The sequence below is a fragment of the Grampus griseus genome (assembly GCF_964374135.1).
Source record: "Grampus griseus genome assembly, chromosome: 20".
Classification (NCBI taxonomy): domain Eukaryota; kingdom Metazoa; phylum Chordata; class Mammalia; order Artiodactyla; family Delphinidae; genus Grampus; species Grampus griseus.
In genome coordinates, this window is record NC_139014.1 from 51,881,329 (window position 1) to 51,893,507 (window position 12,179).

The 12,179-nt window shown below is 36.2% G+C and overlaps 1 protein-coding gene across 4 annotated transcripts in view; it reads right to left on the bottom strand.

The window, feature by feature from the left end:
• GOSR1 (golgi SNAP receptor complex member 1) overlaps positions 1–12,179 on the bottom strand; it is a gene marked incomplete at its 3' end in the record, with an annotated part of 49,717 nt that overhangs the window by 22,635 nt on the left and 14,903 nt on the right. For all 4 annotated transcript variants that reach the window (XM_082679601.1, XM_082679602.1, XM_082679599.1 and 1 more), the window contains exon 6: positions 10,982–11,056. In XM_082679601.1, coding sequence (XP_082535727.1) covers positions 10,982–11,056 — 75 coding nt within the window. The remainder of the gene's footprint in view (positions 1–10,981; positions 11,057–12,179) is intronic.

Here is a 12,179-nt window from a genome sequence, read left to right on the forward strand (position 1 = left end):
CTGCTTGGAGAAGTGGTTGGTTCTAGAGCCAAGGCAGGGAAAGTACAAGATGAGCCACAAACACTGTCGTGCCAGATAGTACAGGAAGTGCTCAAAAAAAGGATGGGGCATGTCAAATGACAGAAGCTAATCTGCAGGAGCTCCCAATGGCCAAAGGTGAAACAGTTTGAAGAACAAAATAATGATAGTGCTGGATTATAACCCAGAGTATAAAATAAGACTGAGTCTACCTGGTAATAAACAGTACCGTAAAGTACACAAAAGCACCACCACTTGTAGAGGATGCACGCACGTGACAATGTACATCAGACACGTGAACTAACTTACATGACTGGACATGCGAACGCAGGTTCGCGTCTTTGAAAGTTCACAACTTGAAGGTTCGTATGTAGGGGACTTACTTATTGTTTCAGCACCATTTGTTGGAAATATTCTCCTTTCCCCCATTGAATTATGCTGGCACCTTTTGTTGGGAATTAATTGACCACATGTTAGTTGGTTTATTTCTGAACCCTGTTCTGTTCCATTAACCTATATAGGTCCATCTTATGCCAGTAGCTTACTGTTTTGATTATTATAGCTTTATAGTAAGTCTTGAGTTGAGATGTGCAAGTACTCTACCTTTGTTTGTATTTTCTAAATTTTTTGGCTCTTCCAGGTCTTTTGCATTTCCATATAAATTTTACAGTCAGATTGTAAAAAAATATGCTGGGAATTTAAATAAGATTACATTGAATCTATAGAACAATTTGGGGAGAACTGCCATCTTAACAGTAGGAAATCTTCCAATCCAGAAACATGGTATGTTTTCCACTTATTTAGGTCTCCTTTAATTTCTCTTAGCATTTTATGGTTTTCAGCATAAAGGTCTTGCACAAATTATATTCAGTTTACTTTAAAATATTTCCTATTTGGGGACGTATTATAAATGGAATTAAAAATTTTTAATTTTCTAATTGTTTTTGCTAGTATAGCAATAGAATTTATAATTATATATAACCTTTCATCCTGTGACCTTGCTAAATTTACTTACTAATTTAATAGCTTCTAGGTAAATCCTTTGGGATTTTTCTATTTATGTAATCTTGTTATCTGACAAAAATAGTTTTATTTCTTCCTTTCCAATCTGTATTCCTTTTATCCCTTTCCTCCCTTATTGCACTTGCTACGACCTCCAATACAATGCTGTAAAATGTGGTTAGTGCAAACATTCTTGCCTTGTTTTATATTTTAGAGAGAAAGCATTCATCCTTAAGTCTGATATTAACAGTTTTTGTACATGCCTTTAATCAGGTTGAGGAAGAACCTTTTCCTTCCTATTTTGCTTATGGTTGTTTTTCTGTTGGTTGGTTTTTTTAGCTTTTTAGTTTGAAATAATTTTAGACTTACAGAAAAATTGCAAAAAATAGTACAGAGGATTCTCGTATACCCTTCACTCTGCTTTCCTAATGTTAATGTCTTACATAACCCTAGTACAGTTATCAAAATCAGTGAATTTAACATTAGTACAAGAATATTAACTAAACTACAGACTTTATTCACCAATTTTTCTACTAACGTCCTTTTTAACATCTTTATTGGAGTATAATTGCTTTACAATGGTGTGTTAGTTTCTGCTTTATAACAAAGTGAATCAGCTATACATATACATATATCCCCATATCTCTTCCCTCTTGCGTCTCCCTTCCTCCCACCCTCCCTATCCCACCCCTCTAGGTGGTCACAAAGCACCGAGCTGATCTCCCTGTGCTATGCGGCTGCTTCCCACTAGCTATCTATTTTACGTTTGGTAGTGTATATATATGTCCACGCCACTCTCTTACTTTATCCCAGCTTACCCTTCCCCCTCCCCGTATCCTCAGGTCCAATCTCTAGCAGGTCTGCATCTTTATTCCTGTCTTGCCCCTAGGTTCTTCTGACCATTTATTTTCTTTCGTTTTTTTTTTTTTTACTTTTTAGATTCCATATATATGTGTCAGCATAACGTCCCTTTTTATGATCCAATTCAAGATCCTATATTGCATTTAGTTGTCATGTCTCCTAAGTCTCCTTCAGTCTGTGACAAAATGGCCTAACCTTAATTTGTCATGAGAAATATCAGACAAACCCAAGTTGAGGGACATTCTACAAAAATAACTGACTAGTATTTTAAAGTGTTATGGTCATGACCTTACGCAGTTTTAGCAAGAATACCATACAGTGATGTCAGGCCCTTGAAGCATCATATCAGGCTGTATATCATGTCAATATGTCTTATTACTGATGTTAACCTAGACTGCTTAGTTAAGGTGGTGTCTGCCAGGTTTCTCCACTGTAAAATTACTATATTTCCTATTGTAATTAATTAACGTAGGGGAAGATGCTTTGAGAATATGCAGGTACCCTGTTTCTCCTCAAAATTCCCACTAATTTTAGCATCCATTTCGTGAATCTTTCTTTCCCATTATTACTGTGCTGTTCACCTACTGATTTTCTATTTCTATCAGTCCTTGTACATTTATTAATTGGAATTCTATAAGAAAGAATATTAGGAGCTTTAATATTCATATTCATAGCAGCTTTATTTGTAACAGCCCCAAATTGAAAACAACCCAAATATCCATCAATGGGTTAATGGATAAACAAATTGTGGTATAGCATCATAAAATGGAAAGTACTCAGTTATAGAAAGGAACTGACTACTGATATAAAAAACATATAGGGGCTTCCCTGGTGGCACAGTGGTTGAGAGTCCGCCTGCCGATGCAGGGGACACAGGTTCATGCCCCGGTCCGGGAAGATCCCACATGCCGCGGAGCAGCTGGGCCCGTGAGCCATGGCCGCTGGGCCTGCACATCCGGAGCCTGTGCTCCGCAATGGGAGAGGTCACAACAGTGAGAGCCCACGTACCACAAAAACAAAACAAAACAAAACATATAGATGAATCTCAGAAACACTACGGCCTCTCAGTTCATCCCTCCACTGTTTTCTCTTGCTCCCCATGAGGCTGCCCTTTCAGGGGCATGAGTAAGGCCTGTTATCTGGGAGAGGGTTTGTAGACAGGCAATAAATGAATGATATTTCTAATATATCTACATTGATCATTTATCAGGAATGATACAGATTTTTTTTTAAAAAAAGATATGATCATAAGGTTCAAGTTTCATCTTTTCCCAAAACCTTTTCTTATGTCGACTTTAGTGAATACCTACTCATCCTTCAAGACTCAAATCAAATGCTTTATTTCTATAAAGCCCTTTCAGAAGCTTTAGAGTTAATCATTCCCTTTAATGTGATACTATAGTGGTATGCACAAACGTCTCCATACATTAAACTTAATTACAATGCACGGTAATTACCTGTTAACATTTCTCTTCTGCCCCCCGACTCCCATCCTAGGGGAGCTCATTAAAAACAGGGCAGAACGTCACTAGGCTTTATCTCTTCTCTATCTCCAACACCCAGTACAATGCTTTCCACATTGTAGATGCTCAACAAATGCTTGGTAAAACAATGAAAACTGAATATATATATACCACATCTTCTTCAACCATTCATCTATTGATGGGCACTTAGGTTGTTTCCGTATCTGAGTTATTGTAAATAATACTGCAATAAACAGAGGGGTGCTTCTATCTTTTTAAATTAGTGTTTTCATATTCTTTGGATAAATACCCAGAAATGGAATAGCAGGATCATATGGTAGTTCTGTTCTTAATTTTTTGAGTAATCTCCATTCTGTTTTCCATAGAGGCTGTACCAATTTACATTCCCACCAACAGTGTATGAGGGTTCCCTCTTCTACATACTCTTACCAACATTTGTTATTTCTTGCCTTTTTTATAATAGCGATTCTAATAGGTATGAGGTAATATCTCAATGGATAGAGAAGATGTGGTAAATATATATACAATGGAATACTATTCAGCCATAAAAAAGATTAAATATTGCCATTTGTGACAACATGGGTGGACTTTGAGGGTAGTATGCTAAGTGAAATAAGTCAGATGGAGAAAGACAAATACCATAAGATTTCACTCATATGTGGAATATAAAAAATGCAAACAACAACAAGAAACCAAAATAAATGAACAAACCAAACAAAACCAAATACATAGATACAGAGAACAGAGTAGAGGTTACCATAAGGGAAGGGAAGGGGAAGGTAAAATGGGTAAAGGGGATCAACTGTGTGGTGGCAAATGCGAACTAAATTTTTGGTGGTAAGCAAGCTGTAGCATATACAGAAGTAGAAATATAATGCTGCACACACCAAACTTCATTATATAATGTTATAGACCAATGTTACCTCAATAAACAACAGTAACAACAAAAACTGATACAAAAAATTATATGTGCATTCAGATAAATGCAAAGAAACAGATGGAATGCAACTGGAATTTGAAAACTCCTATCTAGAAATGAAGCTTAGGAATAAATAAACCACTTATTATACTAATGAAAATCCAATGAGCAATAAATGAAGGGAATGATTTAAAAACACACTCTGAGCTTTAATAGATAATCAGGGTTAGCTGATAGTTATTTATTCCTACATACCATTTTGGCATTGAAGGGCCCCAGAGGGCTGGAGTCTCTGTCACCTAGCTCTAGGTACACAATTCTAGTTACTAGTCTACTTTTCTGTTCTAATACTGCTACGAGCAAGAATGGCTCAATGTAATTTGAGAACTGGTCTACTACATGTCAGGCACTGTACTAGGCAAAACCTTTACACATTATCTCTAATTTTAAGTGTTTTAACACTGTGCAAAGTAAGAATTCAATTTTCCCCATTTAAGACAGTAGAGAGTCAGAGGGTTTAAGGCCCTTGCCCCCAAATTTACAGTTCACACCAGGATTTAAACTCAGATCTGTTTGGCTTCAAAACCCATTCCTTATCTATTATACCAATTTAAGGAATAAATCCATTAAGGTATCTTAGTCAAGATAAAAGTGGCAAGTTAATAAGAGGAAAAACTAAAATGCCTATTTATATGTTCTTATGATGTGATCCAACTAAATGAAATGATAATTTAGAAACCGACATATTATGTAATATTTTAAATATTTTGACTACTTTGAAATACTGCCAAAGGTCTGTTTAAAATGTCAAGAATTTTTAAGGTGATGTGCTTAATATAACCAGTCTGCAATTCCAGTTGTAATCATGCCATTCCCACAAATCAGAGTACTTCCATGAAAACAAACAGAGCCTCTAAGTATGGATGAAATTCCTCAGCTTACCTTCTTAGCTGGGTCTATATAACTTCAGAATTTGTTCCTCTTTCTTCAACTCTCTCATTAATTTTATTATTCTTGGCAATATAAAAATCTCACCAGTTGGGCTTCCCTGGTGGTGCAGTGGTTGAGAGTTCACCTGCCGATGCAGGGGACATGGGTTCGTGCCCCGGTCCAGGAGGATCCCACATGCCGCGGAGTGGCTGGGCCCGTGAGCCATGGCCACTGAGCCTGCGCGTCCGGAGCCTGTGCTCCGCAACAGGAGAGGCCACAACAGTGAGAGCCCCGCGTACCGCAAAAAAAAAAAAAAAAAAAAAATCTCACCAGTTGCTTTTCCTATAAATTTTTGAATGAAAATTTCAATTTCTTTCAATTTCTCTTTACTAGGTCTTCTTTATAGCTGCCATCTCTGGGGAGGAGGAATTGTTGTTATGATGCATGTCAACGACAAATAACTGGGCTAATGTGAGAGGGTAGATGACAAATAAGTTTCACTTGGTGGATTAGCTCTAATTAATTTCTGCCTGGAGAACACTATGTAAAGGATTCTGAGGCTACATCAGAAGGCAGCCAGGAAGGAAACAAAGAGTAGTAAGAAAGGCAAGTGGAGAACCAGTAAATTTCAGTGTTACAGTGGCCTAGGTTTTCAAGGAGGGAAGAGATTAAGAGTATCACCTGAGGCAGAGCAGGCAAACAATATTAGATTTGGCCTTCAGGAGCTCATTGATGTCCCCAGTGACAACATGCTCAGTAGACTGTGAGGGAAGTAGTCAATAGGCTAAGGAGGAAATGAGTACTGACACAGAGACAGCAAGTGTATTCATAAACTAGAGAGACAGAGCCAGTATAGAAGATGACTGAAGAGTAAAATAGCTGAGGTAGCAGGTAAGGACAGAGATAGAAGCCAGACGGATGTATTAGCCTTCCCAGGAAAAAAAACTAGTCCTTTAAAAACTACAGGAAAGGGGTAAAGAAGGGTATTCCTGTACGTGAATTTGTACTAAGGAGAAAGAACCTTAAAAATTCAATGAAGTAGGAGCTAAGGACCTCTCTTTTGGCCGCGCTGTGGCATGTGGGATCTTAGTTCTCTGACCAGGGATCGAACCCGCGCCCCCTGCATTGGAAGTGCAGAGTCCTAACCACTGGACCACCAGGGAAGTCCTGGTAAATTTCTTGAAAAGAATGAGAGAGACAAGTAAACTGGGTCAAGCAAGCAAAAGGTACTGGGCAATGCTGAATACTCAGACGAGGTTGGAAATAATGAATCTAAAACAAAGTTAATCTGTATATTGGGTGCTTTCTCTTTAACCCTTAAATAGAGGAGTAGAACAGTAGACTGTGGATCGGGTTGGCATTTTACTAGGGTACAGAAAAAGACAGGCGCACAGAAAAGGCCAAATGTTGGGAATATTTCAGTTGATCAACTATGAGATCCAAGCTAGCGAGGGTAGGAGAGGTTAAAGGTAAGAAGAAAAATATAAAAGAGAAGCTAGTGATGCTGCAGATAGTCTTGGAAGAATAAACTGTGTTGGTCAGAGTGAAATGTTAGAGTTGAAGATTTTTGAAGTGATAGAATCACAGATGAGAAGATGGAGGCAACAGCCTTGGTAAAAGGTGGCTAATTTTCACGTGGAGGTGATGATCACTGGCAGTAAAGAAGTCCAGCAAGAGGCTAGGCTCGTTCTATTTGTGTATACTTATGTCCTAATCCAAGTTTCTCACCACTACTCTGAAATCTGTCAACTTCATTAAGGTAAATGTGGAAGACATGTTTTATTCAAAATGACAAAATTCTTCTAAAGAAAAAGCTGTAAAAACAGCAATAATACAATCAGCCCCACACCCTTTAAACTAACTCAGATACTCCTTTCAAAAAGGAAAATATAAGGGAGCAACGAAAGAGAACAAACATATAAAGGAAATTAATCTAAACAGCAACCAAAGAGCTCACAGGAATGCATCCACAGTACAGCAAAACACAAACAGCTACAAGCTTGACACTCATTCAAAGCCAGCATTTTCTTCTGACATACTGAGACTCAGGGAAAGGCAAGTTAAAAAAAAAAAAGCTAGGGACTTCCCTGGTGGTGCAGTGGATAAGAATTCGCCTGCCAATGCAGGGGACACGGGTTAGATCCCTGGTCAGGGAAGATCCCACCTGCCGCGGAGCAACTAAACCCGTGTGCCACAACTACTGAGCCTGCGCTCTAGAGCCCACGAGCAAGAACTACTGAGCCCGTGAGCCACAACTACTGAGCCCGCATTCCACAACTACTGAAGCCTGAGCACGTAGAGCCCGTGCTCTCCAACAAAAGAAGCCACTGCAATGAGAAGCCAGCGCACCGCAATGAAGAGTAGTCCCCACTCACTGCCAACTAGAGAAAGCCCACGTGCAGCAACAAAGACCCAATGCAGCCAAGAATAAATAAAATTAAATCTTAAAAAAAACAATGAAAGCTAGCTTATCCACCAAATAGGAAGAGAAATGACTATCTTCTGTAAGATAAACTGCTACAAGATAACAACATTTATTTTTAGACAAAAAGAATATTAAGAAGAGCTTTAAAAGCAATTCATTACCAAGTCAGTTTTTTTTAATAAAGTTTACCATTCATTTATAAAAACTGCTTTACTCTTTTTCAAGACAAAAACATGGATTTTTTTTTTTTTTTTTTTTTTTTTTTTTTGTGTTACGTGGGCCTCTCACTGTTGTGATCTCTCCCGTTGTGGAGCACAGGCTCCGGATGTGCAGGCTCAGCAGCCATGGCTCACGGGCCTAGCCGCTCCGTGGCATGTGGGATCTTCCCGGACTGGGGCACAAACCCGTGTCCCCTGCATCGGCAGGCGGACTCTCAACCACTGCGCCACCAGGGAAGCCCAAAAATATGGACTTTTGAAGCAAGTTGTAGAAATTTACATTAACATGAAAAAATATTTTATGAAGAATCAAATAAAAATGTAAATATGCTCTTTGCCATAAAAAGTATGACCCTACTGCGCAAAATCAAATGAGTTACCTGAGTTACTGAGTAGTTTTTAAAAAAAAACACCTTTATTCATGAAAGATCAAACTAAAAAGTACCCTAACAGCAAATCTGGCCTCTTCATTACAAATGGTCTTGCTGCAATACATAATCTCTTGCTGTCCATTTCACTTTTAGGTTAATTTAACTATTACTTCTTCTTCTTCTTTTTTTTTAAAATTTTTTTTGCCACTCCATGTGGCTTGTGGGATCTTAGTTCCTGGACCAGGGATCAAACCTGGGCCCACGGCAGTGAAAGCTCACGTCTTAACCACTGGACCACCTATGCTTCTTGTGCTTGGCTGTTTGACCTATGTTTTCTCTAATGAAAATATATTTCTTATTTTAAAAAAAAATCTATTGCCTGAGAATTTTCGCCTATCTTCATGGCATGAGTTAGAAAAAAATCAAGTAACTGTTCCTGAGAGCACTGGCAGAATATGCTACTAATGGGACTCTAAAGTAGCAAAACTTTAGAGGGAATTTTGACAATACTAAATCAAAAGCTTTAAAAATGAATGTATTTTTTAATCCTACAATGCCAATTCTAGGAATTTATCATAAGGAAATAATTATGGATACATGCAAAGACTTCAGTATGTACAATAATAAAAACTAGAAATAATCCAAAAGGTCAACACTCATTAGGTTACATGAATTATGGTTTATCTGTATTATAGGATATGTAGACTATTAAAAGTTAAAAGAATTATTCAAAAACAAAAAAAATTGTCAAATAACATGGGAGAAGGCTCACAACCTACTGATGAGTAAAAAATGGTATCGCATCTGTACTGATAAGTGTTTCAAACTGTCTTTTCTGTGTTGCTGAATTATTATTCATACTTTCTAAAATGAGTACTATAAAAAGTACATATAGCTTTCACGTTAAAAAGTTATTCTAAAAAAATTCTTCCTCAAAGCACTTAGCAAATGAAAGAGAGACAACATTGAAAAAGAGAAACTTTTTCATATCATTATTACTTTGTATATATGTTAGTCCATAATTTTTTATTATTTTATTACTTAACAAGTATTTGTAATTTACACAAAATATTGATTTTTCTAAAACATATTTGGAAGCTCTGTGCTTTAATACTGAAAGCAATGACTAAACTCTTGTTATTGAGATTAAGCCTTAGTGTTAACAATTCCCCTCATTTATCAGCTCATGTTTCACTCAACTTCATCCTGCCTCAGTTTCTCTCTGTATGGAGTAAGCACATACTAACTTCTCACAAGAATGCTGAAAGGAATATATGTAAAGTATATCATACATAAAATCACCTGGGAAACAAAATGGTAAATACCTTTTGATTGCCAATTTTCTTACCATTTTTATAACCCTAAACAAATTACTTAAGCTGTGTGCCCCTGAACTATTATATTTATTTTCCTGTAAAATGGACAATATTAAACTCCTGAAGGGTTTTCTCTGAATTACTAAAATGAATGCAAAACTAAAATTTTTCATATAAAATTTATAATAAACAATATGTTCTGAAATAATGAAATAAAGAATATCAATTTATATAATAACTCTGGTATACTCTTTTCAGCATCAAAACATCCTTAAAGTAATTAAACTATTGCATTTCTGTTTAACTTCTTTTGGGGTTGATAAATATAAAAATGTTAATGCAAGCTAATATTTATTTTTATGCTACTTGAGTATCTTATTCCTTAAATTACTCTGTACCCCAAGAATATATTAATATAGTTTTGGATATAATGCAAAATTCTTTTTATCGTGGTCTCTATCAAATACAAAAAGAACTACCAAAGCTATAAATAACTATAAACTAAACATACTCTAGGAAAGGCTGCCCCCTTGTGCCAATCAATAATATTTAACATTTTAAGAAATAACAACTTTCTGACACTAGAAGCACTCAGACTTCTACTAAAAAGGTCTTGATCTTTCCATGTTCTGATTTCAACAGCTCATATTTAAAGTGGTAATCTTTAAAGAAAAACAAATTGAACAGCACATTAAGCTCATATGGACATGACTAATTTATGACATTCAGCAGCAAATATCAACATAATTCATATCATTTAACTATCACGGATATTAGCTGCTCAAGTGCTTAGAGGCTGAACTCAGAGAGAGAAGTAATTTTCTGATCCTTAAGTTCTATAACAAAATACAAAGAAAGTAATTAAAGAAACCAGTGTATTTCAGAAGGAAAATAGATAAAGCAGGGATAGAGTATGGTGGCTTGTTTTTATATGTGTGTGTGTGTGTGTGTGTGTGTATCTCGTTCATCCAAGTTTTTAGGTATTTTCTTCTAAGTTCTTGGGAAATAAGATATTTTCTTTGAATTTGATGTATGGCCAATTACCCTTTGTAAAGCTTCTTGACATATGTAAGTGGTATCAGGCCATTCAAACATAAGTCAGTATCAATATTACTATTATTATTACCAATAATCTATAGTAGTGGACAAAGTATTACAGCAATAGACTCACTAAAGAAAACAAACATTAAGGCAATAAAAGACATAGTACAGGTAACAAGTAATGAATGCATATTTTGTATATCTGATAGCATCATATTGTTCCTAATTATGGTCAGAACAGTTGCAATTCTATTTCTACCCAATAGGATCATTAGAAGAATTAAATGAATTAGCATTGATAAAGCACTTACTATAATAAACACCATAAAATGTTTGCTATATATGTGAATAAATAAGTAGGTACTATATAGTATGCATTTTTTCAATAATACCTACTTTCGAAGGTGGTCATGTTCTTTCAAAAATAGTTCAGTTCTTCTGTTGTTTACTCCAGACCCACTTTTATATGACCTAGAATAAAAATAAAGAAAACTTAAGAACATTTTTGGTACATGTTATAAAAAAGGATTAAATGATTGACTCAAGTAATATCCAAAGTGGAAAAATTGAGCCTCTCCATAGTTTTGAATAAACAATAAAAATGTATAATCCTTTTCATTTCCTTCTAAAAATAGCATCTATCATAAATAGATAAATATGAATGGCTCTCTAACTTAGGCCTAAGACTTTATTATTTTTCACCAAAGTAATGCAACATTCTTAAACAAAAATCTTACTTTTTCCTTTTTTTGATTTTATATACATTTATTAATAACTCTTCTAAAAGTGTATATTTTGTATCAGTTGCCAAAAATTCCAACTCACTAAAAGTACATGAAAAGAGAATATACATTCATTCGTTTACTCATTAACTCAGCAAATATTTATTCAACATTTGTGAGGTACCAGACATTATAATAGTAAAACATGCTACCTAGCCACAAGTTGGTCATAGAGAGTTTAGAGAGATACATAAATTATATAATTGTAATTCAGTGTAATAGGAACTATTATGTTAATAGTTATATACAAAAGAAGAGAGTAGTCATTTCTATAGGGCAGGAGGTAGATTAGAGAGACTATGAGAAATACAGAAACATTCTTAAAGAGAGAAAATCCTTAAAGGGTACCCTGTAGAACGAGTGATAATTTAGTTATAAAAAGTGGAAGATTATTCCAGGAAGGAAGGAGAGCGTGTGCAGCATCATGAGGTGTGGAAGAACAGAGTGTATTAAGAAAACTTTGCATTGTCCATCTTGAAGAGTAAGGTTTGGGAGGATACTGTAAAAGATGAGGAAAGCAGAGGCCTTTAAAGCCATTACTTTTCCTTTCTTTGTCTATTATCTCCTGTAACTTTATTTTCCCCAAGTGGGAATAATACTTTGTTGGGGTTTTTTTTTGGTTTGTTTTATTTTTGGACGCATTGGGTCTTCGTTGCTGCGCACGGGCTTTCTCTAGCTGCAGTGAGCGGAGGCTACTCTTCGTTGCGGTGCTCGGGCTCTAGATGCACGGGCTTCAGTAGTTGTGGCTCTTGGGCTTGGCTGTTCCGCTGCATGTGGGATCTTCCCGGACCAGGGCTCGAACCCGTGTCCCC